At 39.8% G+C, this 20,364-nt stretch overlaps 2 protein-coding genes across 6 annotated transcripts in view; one reads left to right on the plus strand and one right to left on the minus strand.

Annotated features, from left to right (window-relative positions):
- ncam1a (neural cell adhesion molecule 1a) overlaps nt 1-20,364 on the minus strand; it is a 263,949-nt gene that overhangs the window by 96,139 nt on the left and 147,446 nt on the right. The gene's annotated exons all lie outside the window — the stretch shown is intronic.
- On the plus strand, nt 6,660-9,758 carry LOC148100979 (uncharacterized). The gene has a single exon (XM_087846915.1). It carries the CDS (start codon nt 6,660-6,662, stop codon nt 8,976-8,978), a length of 2,319 nt encoding a protein of 772 aa, XP_087703041.1. The 3' UTR covers nt 8,979-9,758.

Consider the following 20,364-nt stretch of genomic DNA (forward strand, 5'->3'; position numbering starts at 1 on the left):
CCAGTGACTGACCCATTCAATTCCAGGCAAGCTGAACCTTTACTGCAAGTAATACCCCTGTTTTTGGTTTTGCCCCACATTTCCCGTTTTTCATTGTCCAATAACAGCAAAATGACCGAAACAAAAATAGTAAATGGACTTGCTGTTATATAGTGCTTTTCTACTCGAGCACTCGAAACATGTCTCATTCACCTGAGAATGTTTTTCTTTTCTAAGTGCTTCCTATCTAACATTCACAGTCCGTTGAACACATCGAGAGAGCTCAGCAGCTCGCCCGAGGATACTTTGGCACACAGACTGGAGCAGGCAGGGATCGAAAAACCAAACTTCCGATTAGTAGACGACCTGCTCTCCTGAGCCACAACTGCTAAAAAAGGTTGATGATTGGAAAGTCAAGACATCTCTCTTGAGTCTTATTGTAGATTTATTAAACAAAATTACTTCTAGGGACAATGCATTTAATTATGTATTTAAAAGGGCGTGATATATAATAGGTATATAATACTGTAGGAAGATTATTAGACTGAGTGTGATTCATTTAATTAAATTAAATAAAAATTATCCATCCATTCGCTTCCGCTTATCCTTTTCAGGGTCGCGGGGGCGCTGGAGCCTATCCCAGCTGGCATAGGGTGAGAGGCGGGGTACACCCTGGACAGGTCGCCAGTCTGTCGCAGGGTTAACACACAGAGACAGACAACCATTCACACTCACATTCACTCCTGCATTCACACCTATGGGCAATTTGAATTAATCAATTAACAAATCCCCAAATAAAAATAAAAATTTAAGGCAACAAAAATCAATCAACATAAAAATTTACAGGACATTTCTTTATTTTTAATGCTTTTCTCTTCAGTCAAATTTTGCAAGCCTGGGGTGCATATTTTTGAAAATCAATGTCTTTGTTAGCGTATGCCAAATTGTATTGTGTTATTGCACTGTTGTGGATTTTTTTTAAAATCTTACAATGCCATTGGTCTGACAGGGTTATAAAACAATAATATTTTTGCATTTAATTTTTTTTTACCCCCTCAAAATAAAACCCCCCAAAAAACCATCTAATATGAAATTACAAATCTATGATACATACAATCCCTATAAAATGATATGCCGGTCATCTGCTTGTGGATTTGGTTTAATTGGCACTAAGATTTTTTCAATTGTATTCATTTTCATTTAATTTTCTGAAATGCTTTATACTGTGGTATTGTAGCATTATGTTGTAAAGTAAGAAAAAATAGAAAGTTGTATAAGCTTCAAATGTTTTAGCTTGACTGAAGCCCAAATAAAAATAGAGGTCTAGATTTCCTAAACAGGACAAAACAGCATGTGAGTGCAATCCACAAATAGCTCTCATAGGTGTGGTTAATTTTACGGGTCATTTTGTAAAGACAGGCACAGTTTCTCCCTATATTTTGTAAGTTGACGAAAGAACACCCTGGAATACATATGCAACAGGGTCGATTCCAAAGAGCTGAGCTCATTTTAAATACTGATAGTACTTTTGTTATGCCAAATCCCACTTTGGAGCACGGTGGTGGGGTGGTTAGCACTGTCGCCTTACATCAAGGTGGTCCTGGATAACAGGCATCTCCAAAAACGTCAGAGCACTTATGCAAATATGTGATGTCTTGATAAATCGAGCAGGTATTTGAAGTTTACACAGCACCATTCTCGCACGAAAATATCTTAAAAGTTTATTTTGTGACCAAGAAAGAGTAATATTTCAAACTCCGCCACTCTGCGTTCCTCCGCCACTGCCTTGTTTGAGTTTTGGACGAAATGGATTCTGGGATATTGCCTTTCGTCATTTCGAGCTGATTGGAGACCAGAACAGCCAATTAGATTTTTTTGCATCCAAGTCTGTGATTGGCTGGTTTTGTGGCACAAATATAACGATGTAGAGAAAGAGTTGAGCGCGCACGGGCAGAAATGTTGAGAGCACGAGCAACACATTGCGAGCGAGCGCAAATGCAAAAACTGAGCGAGAGGGGCTGCTATTCTGTGTGTGGATAATAGCAAACACGGAAATACATTTTTTGCACGCAGCAATGAATTTTGTTCACTCAAATTCAGCTTTTCTTCGCTCAAAATAAATTTCTCCTCAAAATACAACACTTTTTTTTACGTGCGCTCAATTTTTTTTTACGTGCGCTCAGAATAGTGGCACAAAAATAACGCCATATGAATCCACCATCTGCCTGGAGTTTTTCTTTGTGGAGTGTGCATGTTCTCCCCGTGGGTTTCTGGGTACTCTGGCTTCCTCCCACATTACAAACACAGTGCTGTTAGGCGTGAGTGTGAATGGTTTTCTGTCTGTGTGCTGGCCTTGCAACAGGTTGGCGACTTGTCCAGGTGTACCCCTGCCTCGTGCCCTATGCTAGCTGGGATACGCTCCAGCCCCTCTGTGACCCTGAATTAGATAAGAGGATGGATGGATGGACTCAGTTTGCACTGGCGTAATGGTTCTATATGTGTTATTGTTATAGCATATAGGGTTTTAAGATATCTGCTGGGTCAAGGGGCATTTCATAAAAACAAACAAACAAGCTCTGTCTCTGAAATGAGGAGCCATGCATAGAGCAAAGTACTTGAAATTGCTAAATTGATTTTTCTTTTTAAAGGTTAGATTTTTTCTACTGGGTTAATCACACTGTTTAGTATTAATGGTACCATTCCACAACTATGTCAGCAAATGCTTCACACCTGTTGCAGGAAATAATAATTGGCGACAAAGACAAATAATTATAGTGATTAAAATGTGAATTTTCAATTAGTATGCGCACTGCATGCGCACACTGACAGACTGATGTCACTGGCAAATAAATGCTGAAGTAAGGTGGGAAACAGTTTTGACTATTTCAGCAAACATTTTAATGAGACAATACAAACAAACCCAGAGAGCACAAGATCAGGAAGCGTTAGTCCTTTAAGGGAGACTCATAGGAAGGACATCAAACGACCACAACAACACAAGCAGTTTGTCTTTCTTACATCAAATATGTTGGAAAACTCATATTGCAGTTTACTGGGGACTCATAGTATATAAGAAAATTATACCTTTGGACTGTATGTTATAGTGAACACAATGATAAAAACACAAGTAAAACATGTTTATCATTGAGAATAGCCAAGTTCAGCATTACTATTCATTTATTCTTTACATTGCAGGGTAATAAGCAAACTGTGACTATGCTTTATATTGCAAACATTTCTCATTTAAATGTAGCATGATGCAGGTGTTTTGGAGCAAGGGACAGGGAGCAAATTCAGCCAATTTTATGGCAGGTGCAGAGATAAAATCATTTTGAGTCTGGATAACAGTGGGTGGTGACAGTGATAGCGAACGTTATTGCTGTAAAATGGGGTGAAGCAGAGAAGCATGACATTCCTCTATATTGATGTTGAAGAATCTTATTGTTTAAAGGGAACAATTCCTGAGTGAGAAGCAACCTCAACCCTGACAGTATTCAATAAAATATTTTTTAAAAAAGCACAGGGCGATGACTACAAGCTCTGGAGACAAAATAAATATACAGTTAGGGAGGGGGGTTAGAAGAAAGGGAATGAAATCAGATACTTGCACCAACTCCCTATCCCACCCTATCTCATTTTCTCTGCAAGCATTCCATGGTGAAATTTGTCTGAAATCCGCAATCTGCCACTGGATGGTGTCATCTTAATGACACACTTGGCATACTGATGATTCCCATCTGCATCCCCCTACATCCAGCAGAGTGGATGTGCTGCTAACACATACATTATTTAACCATCTGAATGGGGCGAAGGAGATTGGTAAAAATAACATGTCTCTGTGGTCCAGCTGGATGCTGAGACACTCTATTATAGCATTTTCGCTCCTTAGATTGTTTAATAATGTATGTACATAAGGCGGCAGGGAGGAAAGACAGACCCAGTGCCGAGACAGAAGAACAGAGCGAAGTGTAGGATAGGAACAGACAGGAAGAAAGAGCAAGAGACTAGGTGCAGCCCACTGCTGATGGCATGAAAAAAAATACCTTGCCCTTGAAAATGAGGACAAGCACCTAAAACTAGGCTGACACTAGTTCCCCTGTGAAAAAGCAGACAAGGTGGTTCTGACTTACATATAGGGATGGCTCATCATCTGGACTTTTGTAGTGTAGAAGACACAGTATTCTGTATTCTTTTATTTTCTTTAGCCCCCCCTCCCCCAAAGTGTTTTCAATGTCTCTGAAGATCTTCAGCAATTCCAGTTGTATTTCTTTAGGACTAAAAGCGTGCTTAACCCTTTAAAGCCGGTCGGAGCGGGCATGCTCTGTTTTGCGTAACTATTTTTAAATCCCGGTAGCTCTGCAACCACGTAAGCTAGCACAATTTTTTTTTTTGCATATGAAACCGGAGGACTTGTACTTACATCTTATGCCATCAGCTTGTCCTAGGTGACGGTTTCCTTCCACATATAGCTTTGCAAAAACTGCATAAAAAGCACTTGCAGCAACACAAACATAATATTCCAGAAACACGCTTTGCCGATCCGATCAGCTGTTTGTAACACTTCCTATGTTGGAATAGATGTCAGCGCGAACTTTCACATGTCCGCCATGACCTGCCCAAAACCAGAAGTGGCGTCATTTTCGCGGAAATGTAGTATATTTACCATCAGGGCCTCATGAGACTATACTGGTGTTTTTAAAAGTTATCTTTGACTTTATGACTTTCTGTGTTGTTTCTGGGATGCTTAGGACTCATATTGCACTGCTGGAAATAGTTTATTTTGATGCATATGCTGCTTTTTTGCAAATTTGCACTGTAATATTTATTTTTGTTTTTTCTGCTGTATATAAAAATTTGTGTATTTCAAAAATAAAACTATGAAGACACTCAAAATAAATTTCCTGTGGTGGGAAACTATTTTGTGCAACTTTTTTGTATTTACAGTTTTGAGGGATAAGCCTCTTAAATTTCTCTAACTAGAAATATATGTTAAAAAAACAAAAACAATTTTCATTTTTTTTGTAGTTTATTGCACTTTTTTTTGCAATTTATGTAATTACTATGTACTTAATGCATACATATTATTAAAATCTGGGTTATAATGGTTGTATTGATGTATAGCAACTTGAAATGCTCCCAAAAATGGCACTACAACATGTAAAAATATAATATAAGCTCTGACGGACTTGGTTCTATGGTAGGTCTTAAAGGGTTAATGTTCTCTGCTGAATCTTTCTGAGAACTGAAGGGGAACTCTATTACTGATCAGGCTCTCCTGTGCTGCTTGTATCCTAGGAATGACTGTTATATTTCATGAAATAGACTCCAAAGGTGTGGAGTTGGGGTGGTGAATTGGACAGATATATCTGCCAATTCTCCTTGAGAACTGAAAAACAAAACCCTTCTATGTTGCTTGTATAGTGCGAATGCTGAGAAGTGCCACCCATCTGGTACCTTTTGCTTTCTGTTGTGTTGACGTATAATGGTACATTGACACAGATAGAAATTTGTCAGCATGTGAGATTGATGAGACATTGTATGGTTGATGCTAAGTGCAGTTAAAAACACCAACACAGACGCCTCCACTGACACCACCACCACACATTATAGACTGCGTGCTGCTTTATCATCTAAATAATGTTTTCTCTAAAATATTGCATAAAACAATGTATTTTATCAGTAAAGACAATGAATGATGCTCATACAAAAATCACTGAGTATAGTGTTAGTATGAGGTCACCCTTTTTCTCACTTTATGAATGCTGTGTCTTTTTTTTCACAAGATTTTGGCATTTTCACTTCAAAAAATAAGACTAAATAAGAAAACTGCTAAAAAGAGAAGCACATTCATTATTAACTATTGAACCTAGGGCTGCACGATTTGCATAAAATGACAATCATTTTTTTGCTTAGAATTGAGATCACAAATCTCTCACAATTTCTTTTCCAGTATAAATATTTATTGTGCTCATTAACTGCACATCAACTTCATAACAGTTGAGACTGAACATAAAAACAATAAATAAACATAAAAACAACAAATGTCTCACATTTTGTCGTTGCCGCAAAATGTTGTACTGCTTGAAATTCCGTCTCCACCGTTGCTCGACACTGCGTGTATAGAGCAGGTAGTGCAACAATAGAAAAATAGTTGCGGGACGGCACTGTGTAGCGTTTGTCTAGGGCAGGGGTGGGCAATCTCAGCCTGGGCAATCTTAGTCTGCGACTTTGTTCCAGTTTTGAATTTTGGTCCACTGTGTATTTGAGTTTGACACCCCTGCCATAAGTCATTGTTGATTTTGTCTTCACTCTCCATCCCCTGCCAAGCTGCACCTGTGATTCTGCGGCTGCTCGCTGATGAGCTGACAGATAAGATCTTTTCTTATCCTCTGCATCCTTACCCTATCACCTCTGCCTCCCACAGGGCGCCAGCCTGCCCTGTTGTTTTTTTCAGTGTTTCAACTGAAAAAATAGAATGCCTTTGATCCAAAGTAGAATGCCTTTGATCCCTTGTGATGTCATCATCTTGCTGAGAGAAAAAACCCTTAAATAGGAGCTTTGCTCTGTTAAACTTTGCTGCTCAACGGACCTTGACCTGACAGTAAGCAAACCCTTTTGGAGAGTTTTGAGAGAATTTCGCGTTACTTAGCAATTCACTGACCAAGCTGACACATTTCACCATGTCAGCCAGCCCATCCTTCCGCTCAAATGAGCTTGGAATAGTTAAAGGGAGCATTTTGGGAAACCACTACAAGGTAGAGGCTTTCCTTGGAGAAGGGGGCTTTGGTATTGTAGCCAAATGTCGTGATACCATGACCAACCGAGCTGTGGCTATCAAAGTCAACAAGAGCGACCCTGATATTCTGCAACAGGCAAAACTGGAACTTTTCATCCTGGAGCAGCTGAGAAGGTTGGATCCAGATGCCGCCAACATTGTTAAATGGAACGGCTTTTTCCACGACGGAGAGCGGGTTTGCCTAAAGTTCGAACTCCTTGATCAATGCCTGTGGGACTATATAGGGGACCGGAAAAACCAGGGTCTCCCCATAAGCGAAGTCAGGCCAATTTTAGGTCAGCTCACAAATGCTCTGTCCCACCTGGGTTCTGTGGGAATAGTGCACGCTGACCTCAAACCTGGAAACATCATGGTTGTAAACCGCCATGAGTCTCCCATCAAAGTCAAACTTATAGACTTTGGCCTCGCATGTCCTGCGTCTGCAGTGATGCCTGGTGACCGTGTGGGGACGGTTGGTTATAGTGCACCTGAAGTTATGCTTGGCCTTCCTTACAATGAAGCAAGTGACATGTGGTCTCTGGGGCTGGTAGCTGTGGAGCTTGGTACAGGGGTGCCACTCTACCCTGGAAATGAAGACTATGATGTTTTGAAATTCATCATAGAGACTCAGGGTCAGCCACCAGATCATGTTCTAGACTCTGGCGTGTACACTGAAGACTATTTCATTGAAGACAACGACAACCAACAGCGCTGGACATTTAAGACTGACCAACAATTTCAGTACGAGACAGGATATGAGTCCCTAGAGACAAGATACATAAAACTGACGCGTCTCGATGACCTCGAACAAGTAATGATGTTTAGAAGAGGACCTGAAAATGGCCAACGTTTGTTTGTAAGCTTAATTAAACAGATGCTGGCCTTGGATGCAAACCAGCGCATAACACCGTCGGAGGTTCTCCGGCATCCCTTTTTCAACCCTAAGAGTTCCCCTTGCATTGACATGAGTGCTGAAAGAGCACAAAACCCGGTGGTCTTTCACCCTTCAAACTTGAAATGCAAGAGATCAGAGAAAATCAACTGCAGTTTTCAAAACTCGGTTGAATTTTCTCAACAAGTATTCATCCACGCATCAGCCAGCCCATCCTTCCGCTCAGATGAGCTTGAAATAGTTGAAGGGAGCATTTTGGGAAACCACTACAAGGTAGAGGCTTTCCTTGGAGAAGGGGGCTTTGGTATTGTAGCCAAATGCCGTGATACCAAAACCAACCAAGCTGTGGCTATTAAGGTGAACAAGAACCGCACTGATATTCTGCAACAAGCAAAAAAGGAAATTTTCATCCTGGAGCAGCTGCGAAGGTTGGATCCAGATGCCGCCAACATTGTTCAATGGAACGGCTTTTTCCTTGACAGAGAGCGAGTTTGCCTGAAATTTGAACTCCTAGATCAATGCCTGTGGGACTACATAGGGGACCCGAATAACCGGCGTCTCCCCATAAGCGAAGTCAGGCCAATTTTAGGTCAACTCACAAATGCTCTGTCCCACCTGGGTTCTTTGGGAATAGTGCACGCTGACCTCAAACCTGGAAACATCATGGTTGTAAATCGCTATGAGTCTCCAGTCAAAGTCAGACTTATAGACTTTGGCCTCGCATGTCCTGCGTCTGCAGTGATGCCTGGTGACCGTGTGGGGACAGTTGGTTATAGTGCACCTGAGGTTATGCTTGGCCTTCCTTATAACGAAGCATGTGACATGTGGTCTCTGGGGCTGGTGGCTGTTGAGCTTGTTACAGGGGTGCCACTCTACCCTGGAAAAAAATATTATGATGTTTTGAAATTCATCATAGAGACTCAGGGTCAGCCACCAGATCATGTTCTCAATCCTGGCGTGTACACTGAAGACTATTTCACAAAAGACAACTACAACTACAACCAACAACGCTGGACATTTAAGACCGCCCAACAATTTAAATACGAGACAGGATACAAATCTTTGGAGACAAGATACATAAAACTTAAACGTCTGGATGACCTCGAACAAATAATGATGTTTAGACGAGGACCAGAAGATGGCCAACGCTTATTTGTCAGCCTAATTAAAGAGATGTTGGCCTTGGATGCACACCAGCGGATAACACCCTCTCAGGTTCTACGGCATCCCTTTTTCAACCCTGGCCTCTCCAACAGGTTCCCAAGTATCAACACTGAAAAACCATACAGAGTCAATCTCCAGCATGGCATCTTCCACCCTGGACAAAAGTGATAAAAACACAAACTGGGGTTGGAAAAGGATATTAACAGCAAATTACACTGGAAATATTAATTAAGCTGCTCCAATAATTATCACTTTGGCTTTTTCTTTTTTTTTTAAATTTTCACTCCCCCCACCCCAACCAGTCGCGGCAGATGACTGTCCCTTCCTGAGCCTGGTTCTGTCGAAGGTTTCTTCCTTTTTAAAGGGAGTTTTTCCTTCCCACTGTCGCTAAATGCTTGCTCATAGGGAATCTTCTGATTGCTGGGGTGGCCAAAACTCTAGGGGAACTAGCAATTCTTGTGAAAATTTAAAAAAAAAAAAAAAGCCTACCAATATTCAGAGCAGCGGACAACTTACCATCACATCAGTCCTTTAATCCGACCTAAAACACCATGTTTACAGAAATAAATTCCATACAAATTGGAACTAAATTGTTGTTTTTGATTGTTTATAAATATATAGTGCTACCCTTCAGCCTCCTAGTAGACATACCTGTGTTATAAATGTGAAACTCCTCCGATTTTCAGAAAAGTTGACCTCTGACCTTGAAGTCAAGGTCACTGAGATTTAAGCTTCACAGAGATTTTCAGTAGATGCAACCATGGTATTGATTTGAAAAATCTACACAATCACAAACTTGGATGTCCACAGCGCCTCGCCATATACCAAAGATTAAGAGGTGGTTTTTTCTAGGTTTTTATAAAGATTACAAAACACAAATAACAAAAATGCCAACGCTATTGTCATTTTTGACAACGCTATTTTGATGTTGGCTGCCAGAACAGCTGCCACCACACTGATGTGACACACTAAAAATCAACTCTTTGATTCTCTGTGCTGAGTCTGCACAATAACCTGCACTTAAACATTCATTTAATATCACGTACACATATACACATACTGTCCCTCAAGAAGACACTGAGAAAAAATAAAGAATAACATTGAGACTGTAACTTTGCCATAAGTCATAGGTGTCAAACTCTGGCCCGCAGGCCAAATTTGGCCCGCAGCCTAATTACATTTGGCCCGCGCCATACCAAATTACTATTAGAGCTGGCCTACTGGTATTATACAGCTAATATATATATTGTTTAGTATTAAGCTTTGCTTGTTCCATATTCAGTTTTCCAGCAAAACTTATTTGAGTCCATAAGAAAAGATTCATTCTTATATCTGGAGGAAGATTTTTTTTCAATAAATATTAATGTTCCAAAAAACTGGAACAAAGCCCACGACTTTGTTCCAGTTTTGAATTTTGGCCCACTGTGTATGTGAGTTTGACACCCCTGGTCTAGGGTGTTGATCGTTTTCCTAAATCCCTCGTTTTGCACAGTGTTGATGGGAGCCATATCTTTGGTCAGGTGATAAGTAATAGCCTCCGTAATTTCTTTGTGCCTGCGGGAGTTCGACGGGTATAGGGAAGCGCTGTATAAGGTTCCCGATGTTTGGGTGGTTGACCGGGACGGATTTTCTCCTGTCACTTTCTCGTCATCCCTAAGGTGCTCTCCGTTGTTTTTTCCTGCCAATTTTAGCAGCCAGCTTCTGTATCACATGGTATAAGGCTCCGCCCTTGTCATTTGTTGAGCAGGAAGAGTGAGCGCTTGTTTTCATGCAGATTACGTCCCGGATCAAAATGTGGTACAATCGTCGTCTTTTTTTTTTTTTTTTTTTTTTTTTTTTTTAATCATTGTCATTTGGAAATGAGATCGCACATAAGTATGAATTGAGATCGCGATTTTCTAAGGATTAGTCGTGCGGCCCTAATTGAACCCATTAGTAGGACTTTGTTTGCATTGAGAGTTTGCATTGTGACTGAATGACTGACCTCTAGAGTGAAACCACAAGAGAAATTTATGGATATGTGGGGTCGCTGATTTGTACTCAAAGTTAACACACTGTAAAAGGTTAATGATAATCCCACAGGGTGGCCTGGTTTTAACGGCTAAGCCTACACGAGTGCTATAGCTGACAGCAATAATTCTGTTTAATATTATTATTTTAATTATTTACAAATTATCAAAATTATTTGTCCTTTATGCCTTGTGTTCAGTTTTACTTCCCCTCATCTTGTTTTTCCCCAGTCGTCTATTCCTGTGTATTTCCCACAGCTGCTTCCAATTCCCATTATCCCTCAGTGTATACTAAGCCCCGTCAGTCCTTTTGTCCTTTGTCAGTGCATTTGTTTTCTCTTCCTATGCTGTTTCCTGGTCGATTGGTTTTCCTGTTTTTTTGTGGTTTTCCCTAGACTCCTGGATTTAGTTCCCTCTCTGAACTTTGTTTTCCGTGGACTGCTCTTCTCATACCCATTAAAAGGTAAACTTTAAGTTTTCATTCTGCCTGCCTGTGTTCTGTTCTTCATCCACACTCAACTGTGACAGATTAGGCTAACTAAATGTCTTGGACCTCAGCCCGTCGCTCCTGCCCAACAATATATATACAATAATATTATTGGGCAGGAGCAATAATCCAGAAATACGTGACCTTCATCTGTTATACAACCTCACAGAGTTGGTACAACAGACACCTAGGGAGACCAAGTTTGGAGTGTCTGGATCAAAATATTTATGCATTACAATCATCTTAAAATACAGCCAGTGAATCCTTGAAGCAATATTTTAAACAGGAGCGCCTTCCTTTAAGCTCCAAAGCCAACTGTTCTGCTGCCTGCCGCATCACCTCAATCTGTTGTTTGCCGCCTAGAGTGCCAACCCTGGCTTTCTCCCCTGACCAGTCCTATCAACACAGCAGCAAGCAATACACTATCTGGCTGCTAATCCTCATGGGGAAACTGTGATAAATGTAACAGTCGGCAGACTTTCCTGGCTAAACTTCTTGGAATGACGTTATCAATTCTTAATCATTATAATTTCTACAACTCTATCACAAAGAAACCCCCTAAAACAAATACAAATTAAATGCTTAAGTGTAGAGCATGGAAATGTGACCAAAAGACTATTTCTACACATTCATTCAAGTAATATAGATCTCAGTGGAAGAAAATAAAATGTACAAGGTCATAAGCTCCCATAACTATTTAATACCCTTTCATCTGTCAGCCAGAGCACTTCCATTGCCTACAACTATTCCTTCCTCCTGATTTGTTAATGTTATTTTTCGCCGTTGATCATTTCTAAAGGGGTAAACAGTTTGGCTTTCATTTCAGCTTGCTTGAAAATCATCATGTGCTGCACTATATGTGAGAAACAACTGCTCTTACCCTGTCCTATTTAACAATGTAAATGTGTCTAAACAAACAAATGACCACTTGGTGATTCATTTTTCGTCACAATGCCTTGCAGTTGCCTGTTTGCACTCCAGTAATTTCTTAGCCCCTAGGTCCCTTTTAGCTGAAATGGATGAGTCGATTGCAATATCTTGGAAACTGAAACATTCCCCTTGTAAGCCTTTCTCATTAACACCAGTACATGTCTACAGCAGTGATGTGGAAGCCTTGACCTTCAGAAAAAAGATTTATTAGGAGAAGTCCACGACTCATGTGGGATTGTTTTCATGATTATACAGCAAACAGCTAGAGAGATTTTTTATATGCTGTCAGAATACAGTGATGGATAATTCAGACCTTAGTGCTCAGTGTTGAACACAGACAGAAATTTGAAGTGTGGAGTTCAAAGAGTATTTCATTTATCGTCCTCTAATATCACAGTAATTCGAAAATAATGAAACTTTTTATGGTTGGGATTAAGCTACACTAGTTATGTTTAGACACTTACAGAACATCTTTATGGTTAGGAATAAATTACAGGTTAAGTTTATTAAAAAGAATCTAAATCATGTTGGTTTTCCTTCAAACTTGGGTATTTGATAGGCAGTTATGGAAAATAGGAATTTATTGTCCTGACTTCTTCCACACTGGCTTTTGCAAAACATTTCCATTAGCTTGCAGTATGTGCTACATTAACTGTCCCAATGCATTTGGACTGGTTAGAGTTTGGTATTAGTTTATTTTTATACAGCCACAAACCACAGGACTGCTTTACCAAGGCGAGCGAGACGAATAATTTAAGAGGATAATTTTAGAGAAAGCCCTTGATTAAAATCCATTGGCACAATTTCCAACCAATGGCAAAAAGGATGCTGATGTGTATAATGTGCGAGCAGAAAATGACAATGGGAGTAAATGCACTGACGATGGTATCATTAGCCTGCATCAGAAATGAGCTCCCAAAGTGATGAAAAAGGTCTCGAGCAGCGAGAGATAAGCGAATACTTTGTTGACTTTAGTTCTGCACTGCTTGCAAAAAGACTTGCTAAAAATGTCTGGTGAAGAAAAAAAAAGAAAAACGGGCAGAAACAAAGGAAACATTGGAACTCCCCAAATGCTTCCAGTTTCTCATCCTGTGTGCTGCATATCTGTGGTCAGCTGTGGGTGGTGTGTTTCGGAACGGGGTGTGTGTATGTTTCTAAAATTCTGTCGGGCTTATTTTTGTGTATACGTGCACGTTTGTAGACACTGCAAACAGTTTATGTGACTACGTGTGTGTAGCTGACAGATTTATATGTCAGCGTTGTGCCGCTTTCTCTGCGACGGCAGTGACCATTTCATGGCCCTCAGCTTTGTCATGGTAAATAGAGGCTTTTACTAGTGGTTCTTTACACAGAGTATCTATTGTTTTCTTCTGGCCACAGAAACAAAGAGAGAATCCCAAGAGTCCAGATGTACACAATAAAAGCAGCCGAGACTTGAGAGAGGGGTCAACATAGGCGTAACCTGGAGCTCAATTTAGGTAAAGAGCATTTCATCCACATCTTGTGTCCTTCTGCTCCTTCTGTCTTTGTTCTGACTGAAGGTTACTACTCAGGAACAACAATTTTCCATCAAACAAAACTAGAACGCCATGGGGCATAGACGCGCAAAAGCTTCCAGACACAGCAGTTTATTGGACATCGTCTATAAGTGTTTCCTCAAGCACGCTTAAAGCAAAGTCTTGTAAGACATATGACAACAACACTTCTACAGTGACAGTAAGACTAATTATTTTAAATGGGTTAACAACCACTGTTTTATTGGGGAAAAAGAAATTGCGAAAAGAAGTTTTTCCCAAGTCATTCTGCAAAAGAATGACTTGGGAAAAACCGGTAGGAAGCACAGTCTTTGTATCCCAAATTGTAGACTGTGTCCAACTGGGTGAAGCCACCGCACTGCCTATAACTGTACGTTTGAACAGACAACACGGCAACCACAACATTCTCATAAATGTCTGTAAATAACAAAATGCACTCACCAGACACCATTAGGTGTGTCTTGGTAATACTGCATTTTGCCATCAGAACTGCCTTAACTCTTCTTGGCATAGATTCAACAAGGTGCCTCCTCCTCCAGGTTGGCATAGTAGCATTACAAAGTTGGTGCAGACTTGTCAAAGTCACATTTGTGATTTAAAAATACAGGCGATTTACCATAATTTGATACATAAGTGTTCTGATTCTTAAGGTGCTCTGTTGGATTGAGATCTGGTGACTATCAAGGCAATCTGAGTACAATGAAAAATTAAGTGTGGTACTTACTTTACTTTATATATCCAGTGCAGTCTCACTTATTAGATAATATGCAGTTTTATTCTGATGCTATATTTGAGTCATTATAACAGAACTGCACACACTTGATTAGAAAAACTACAGTAATTTAAAGTATCTGAAAAATGGGTAGTGTCAGTGAAACTTTGGCTTTTATGTTAATAAGAAGAAAATTAAGCAAATGTATTGCTAGTGAAGACCATGTGACAAGATCAGAACACTTTCAAATTGGCCCTGTTAGGAGTCTGTTTAGTGAAATCAAGATTAATCTAACGCTTTTGTTTTTCTGGTGGAGACAGTTAGTGAGGGCACTTAGATAATGACTTTTTTTCCTTGAGCAAAGTAAAATCTGAAGAGCTCTCTGGGGAGGACAAGCTCGCTGTATCCCTCACTGTGTTAACAAAAGTTGCTAAGCAATACTTTTTGTATCCAGCGAAGAAACTACTGCTTTACTTAGGTTAAGTTTTAAATTTTAGCAGCAGCTTCTTCTTCTTCTCTGAGGGAAGCTAATTTTACCCCAGTTCTCTGCTTTATGTGGAGCGCGCCCCAATTCCCAAAGCCATTTATTTTGACTGCGACCGCTGTCAGGAATTAATCTGACTTATAGTGGTTTCCATGGCAACCACCTACACCAATGATGTATGTGTGCATGTAAAGCAAAACAAAAAAAGTAGAGAGATGATTTTTCTTTTTGTGCTCCAAAAATGTTTAGTCCCTCCAGATATGAACATGGCCTGCCACATACACTCACTTTTGAAAAGGTTTATATTTCAAAGCGAACGAATTGGGGAAAAAAAAAAAAAAGAAAACCACCAAAACAGACTTTGATAGACTTAAGCACTTCGGTTTGTTATTTAGGAGGCTGACTTCTTTGTTGCGTGGTTTTCTTTGGTCTTGTCCCCAAAAAACCTTGATGCCTGGGCCAAAGTTTCCTCTTTGATCCGAAGCGAGAGAAAAAAAGCATAGCTACTGTTCATTTGCTTTAAGCTATTCTGGCATGAAATAGCTGGAAGAGAAGATGGACACAGAATGCATAAACCATGGTCTTTCTAGCTTGTGGCTCTTATAATAATATAGCTAATCCTTTTAAGGGGTCATAAATTCTCATAAGCTCAAATTGAAGAGTAGGTGCTAATATACAATAAAGCAGTCACAACATCTTGTGCATTTCTATGAGACTGAAATGGACTTTCCAAAGTGGGAAGGGAGAAACACAAATATAGTTCTAAGCTATTATTCTATAAAAGTAACCTATTCTAGACTGAGTCAACTGTACAACATGTTGACTTTTTTCAGCAAGTCAGCTTCTATAACCAGGAAATTAATTCCATTCTGAGTAAGTGGTCAGAGAAGTATTGCAGCACTCCAATCCCATTTCCACTAAGATTCCACTGACTCACCGTTAGAGCCCTTAAATTTCTCAAAAGAACAGAGGTCGTCTTCTTAAATGACTGGTAGAAAATGGGATGAGTAAAGCATGCAAGCGGTGAGTCAACCTAATCTGTTCCCAAATCACACCACATTCTTTGTGCCATGAATACAGTGTAATGGGGAAATTATGGTTCAACAGTGGTAGCATGTTGGCAGTGTGTTGGCAGCTGTAGACTATTTCTGTTGTCAAATGGGAGCTGTATCAAAAACATGTGGCAGAATCAGCCTGTGGGCTACTCTTGCTCGTGCTGTTGATGGTCCATCAGCCAGCCGTGGAGAAGAAGTTATAACACACAAACAGCTCAAGTGAAACCAAGTGCTTAAAACAGTGAAAAGTCTCCACTGCAGTTTTCTGTTCCTCCCATTCCTGTCGCTCTCTTCCCCGTTCTTGCCCACTTGTAAACCAATCACCATTCGACCGATGCACAGCACCATCATCCTCAAGGAATGTGCAGTTGCACGGGAGCATGTTTGCATTGCCTGAAAACCCATCTCTGTAGGTTCTCAGTTAGAAAATAAATTGGCAGAATTACAGTACCATAAATTAAGAATGAGAATGCAAAAGAAGTAAAGTTATTTTTTTTCTTCATTTTGTGTAGGTGGTAGTACTGTAATGAGGTGAAAAATATGAAGCTCAAAAAGGATCATTAAAATTATTGATTACTGCCACAAATATGCATCCTGTATAATGTCTTATATAATGGCTGTTTTTCACTTTGCTTTTATGTACTATATGTTACCTAGTTATATGTTCTAAACCAGTGGTTGTTAACCTTGTTGGAGGTACCGAACCCCACCAGTTTCATATGCGAATTCACTGAACCCCTCTTTAGTGAAAAATAAAATATGATTTTTTTCAAATTTAAGATGTAGATATGTTTTTTACTGGTGCACAAAATGAGCCATGCATGTCACGGCGGAGGCTCTGCCCAAACCCCTGAGACTGACTCACCGAACCCCTAGGGTTCGATCGAACCCAGGTTAAGAACCACTGTTCTAAACTATCAACCTTGTGGTTTTGGCATACCTACACTGAAACCTTTCCTTACGTTTAGGGAAGAGAAACTGTTTCCTTGGAGAAATCCTGAACACACCTGCTATGTTTGGGGGGGGGGAAAAAGCTTCCACTTTCCTGCTGTGAACATCTAAACAGAGCACCACAGACATTTTCTCCAGGCAACATGAAAGACTAAATAGATTAAAATGTAGATCAAATGTAGAAAACACAACAAATGAATGCTTTGATATCAAAGTAACAATATCTTGGTGGAAGGTCTTTCTTCAGTATGAGGAATTATTAATACATTTTCTCAGAAAGGAATTCAAAATGGATTCTGAGAAAAATGAGTAAACCTCTGCAAAAGACGACTCGCGCTATTGAGAGAACACACTTTGTACAGCTTCTGGGTAATCAAGATCCCATTCACGCTTTAACTCTGATCAAAGCCATTAACATTTAAAATGTGCAGCTCTTCTACAAGCAACCAGGAGATGACATCTTTGTGAAGCAGTCTTAATGGACAGTAATCAACAATCATGTCTCTTATATACTCCAACAATCCACCTACGACTTACAATTACCAAGTCTTTTGAGGGCTCATGTTATAGCATTATGTTATACCCGTTTGGTTCACAAATTCATTATCTGGACAAATCATATGGGCACCAGGAGAGCACAAATGTGCATGGAAATATACTTAGTGTGAGGTATATGTTTCCAGCACCTTGTTGACTCTATGCTACAAAAAAGGCAAAAGGGCTTCCAAACCCCGTACTTCATCCGGCAAGGTGTATTTTGCCAGATCAAGTGTGCAAAGAGGTATTTCCATAACTTACCAAAGTCTTAGGATGTAACAGTCCTAAGCCATTAGCACTTCTCATTTAGATTTACATCTACCTATAACACCATATCCCCTGAAAAACCACCAGCTAAGCTACGCAGAATGACCAGCATGATTATGTGGAGAAACCTTTTAAAACTACACCTTGCATTACTGAGTTCCATAAATCGCTACTAAGAAGCAAAACTTAAAATGTTTGATGAAAGAGGCAGATATAAGTGGTGCACCCCAATTTCAGTCTTTACAACGCAGCCAACCAGATGTCAAGCACACTATTTCTGGAAGGAATCTAGCACATTCTGTCGACACACCCATCACAGCTGCAGTTAAACAGGTTGCAAATTTTGAATGAAGTGAAATTATAGTCACCTTTGCTTCGGTGTAAATCTACAGTCCATGTTTACAAGGTGTGTGCAGTTCTGTTATAATGACTCATAATTGAGCAACAGGCCTTTTTTATTATCTTCTAAAGTGAGCGTAGAATATTTACTGAAGATTTTAGGTTGAGTGCTGCTGCTCACATAAGTGAAATCTCAGTTCAGTTCAGACAGTTCAGTTCGACTGACTCATGGATTTGAGGATGAATCTTGAATCTTTGATTTATACTGATCAAAAGTATCTAGTTTGACATAAAGAGCACTTGCTACAGTCAATGCTATCACAATGCTGCTGCTATACACATGATGCTACTGACTGGACAGACCCAATATGACCTCGAGAAACCAAGCACATAGACAGGTAGGGGTGACTGTAGAGCAGTTCATCTACTAACTGGAAGGTTGGTGGTTCAATGAACATGTCCCTTGCTGCTAAAGTCAGCATGCCAGTGCATCTTTGGGCCGGGTACTGAACCCCAAGTTGCTCTCTGATACATCCATGAGAGTCTGAATGTTAGATAGAAAGCACTTATGTAGAAAAAGCATAGAAAAAAGTGCTTGTATGAATGGGTGAATGAAGCATGCTGTATAAAGCGCTTTGATTGCTGAAGTAGAGTAGAAAAGTGCAGAATTCCAAGTCCAGTCCATTTACGTCAAGAACAGAGGAGAAGAAAATGTGCAGGCTTTCAAATGCTGTAGAGCTAAATTTTCATTTGTTTCTGCACCTTCAGACTCAAGATATGAAGAACCATGCCTATGTTTTATCACCTTTGAAGGGGTCCCCTTCACCTAAGACATGAAAACGTGAGGGAAAGAAAGAATGTGACCAGCATGCCTTAGCAAGAATTATGTACTTGAATTAGAAGTGGCAAGAAAACTGAATTCATTTGACTGCAATCTACTGACATCTACAGTAGCAGTGAGATTTCCCACATCCTACATTTAAGACATGGGTACCATTGAAGTCTTTTTCTGCACTCTAGGAAATATAGAGAACATAGAAAATAAACGACATTTTGAAGATTTACAAAAACATAATCCCAAATCAAACCAACCCTTTGACAGAAAAAGAAATCGAGCTGGTAAGCCTACTTTTTCATCAGCAAGATATCCCACAGTGCTGAGACACCATAAAGAGTTCAGGGATTTGACAAGTTCAGATCAGAGGAGATTTTCGGGGGCTTCAGAAATGCACATAGTCACTAAATTCCTAAGGCATGCTGCGCGTGTTGCGATAATTGTGCTCATCATTATTCACTTTAGCATTGCCCCCTTCACCTACATGCATTAGACAAGCTACAGAAGCAGTAACAGAGGTTAATGTAGATGAGGACCACTGAGGGAGAAATCTTCAACTTCAAAGCGCATTACAACAACAACAAAAAATGCACTGGGAATGCACTGAATATCATAAAGTGTGGATTTGAGGAACTTTTGAATTTTCCTTTTAGTCCGTTTTACAGCCACTCAAATCAATAAAAAGGTGCTCAATGGACACCTAATGAATAGATGCCAAATAAGTCTCCTCGCTAAGAGGCTCTGGCCTTCAGTCTTCGCCTCTTATGTAGCGAGCCAGCCAGTTAACCCTGCTGCCTTGTTTGGACTGGCCTCTTCACACTGATTTGTTGCTCAAACGTAACCAGAATGTCAACAGGAAGCACACTCTTTAGGAATTTGCATATTTAAACAGTTTTGGTCGGAACTTTTTCCTTAATTCAAACTGAGCAGACACAAACAACCCATAATAATAATAATGATAAGTGTATATTAGTACCAGAGAGAAAGTGGAAGGAGGAGTCCACATACTATAAAATGATTGCTCTATTCATCACACTTTATCTCCTCCTAATATTCTTTTATTTGTTTTATTTTTTTTTTTTAATACTGCCTTCATATTCTTCTCTCAGTAGTGCTTTGTGGAGCTATTAAGGCTTGAGTGATTTTTTGATTGCCATTTATGCTGAGGTAATTAAAAAAAAAAAAGAAAGAAAAAAGGCCCAGGGGTATCAATATACAAAACTGAATTTGAGATTTTCTCAAGGCATTTCATTGAATTAAAAAGATAAAATGGCAAAATAAGCAAATTAAAACAACAATACCTCATTTTCCTCTTAACAAACATAATTAGCTCTGGGAAAAATCTGTCTTCAACAATTCATTTTCTCATAGGACAAAATGAATTGTTGAAGGAACGATGTGAAATCGGTTTTC

The sequence above is a fragment of the Neolamprologus brichardi genome, chromosome 10 (assembly GCF_056152115.1).
Source record: "Neolamprologus brichardi isolate AB-2024 chromosome 10, ASM5615211v1, whole genome shotgun sequence".
Lineage (NCBI taxonomy): Eukaryota > Metazoa > Chordata > Actinopteri > Cichliformes > Cichlidae > Neolamprologus > Neolamprologus brichardi.

What these genes read in the sequence shown, in the direction of transcription:
- LOC148100979 (XM_087846915.1), top strand. Translation starts at nt 6,660, where the DNA reads ATGTCAGCCAGCCCATCCTTCCGCTCAAATGAGCTTGGAATAGTTAAA.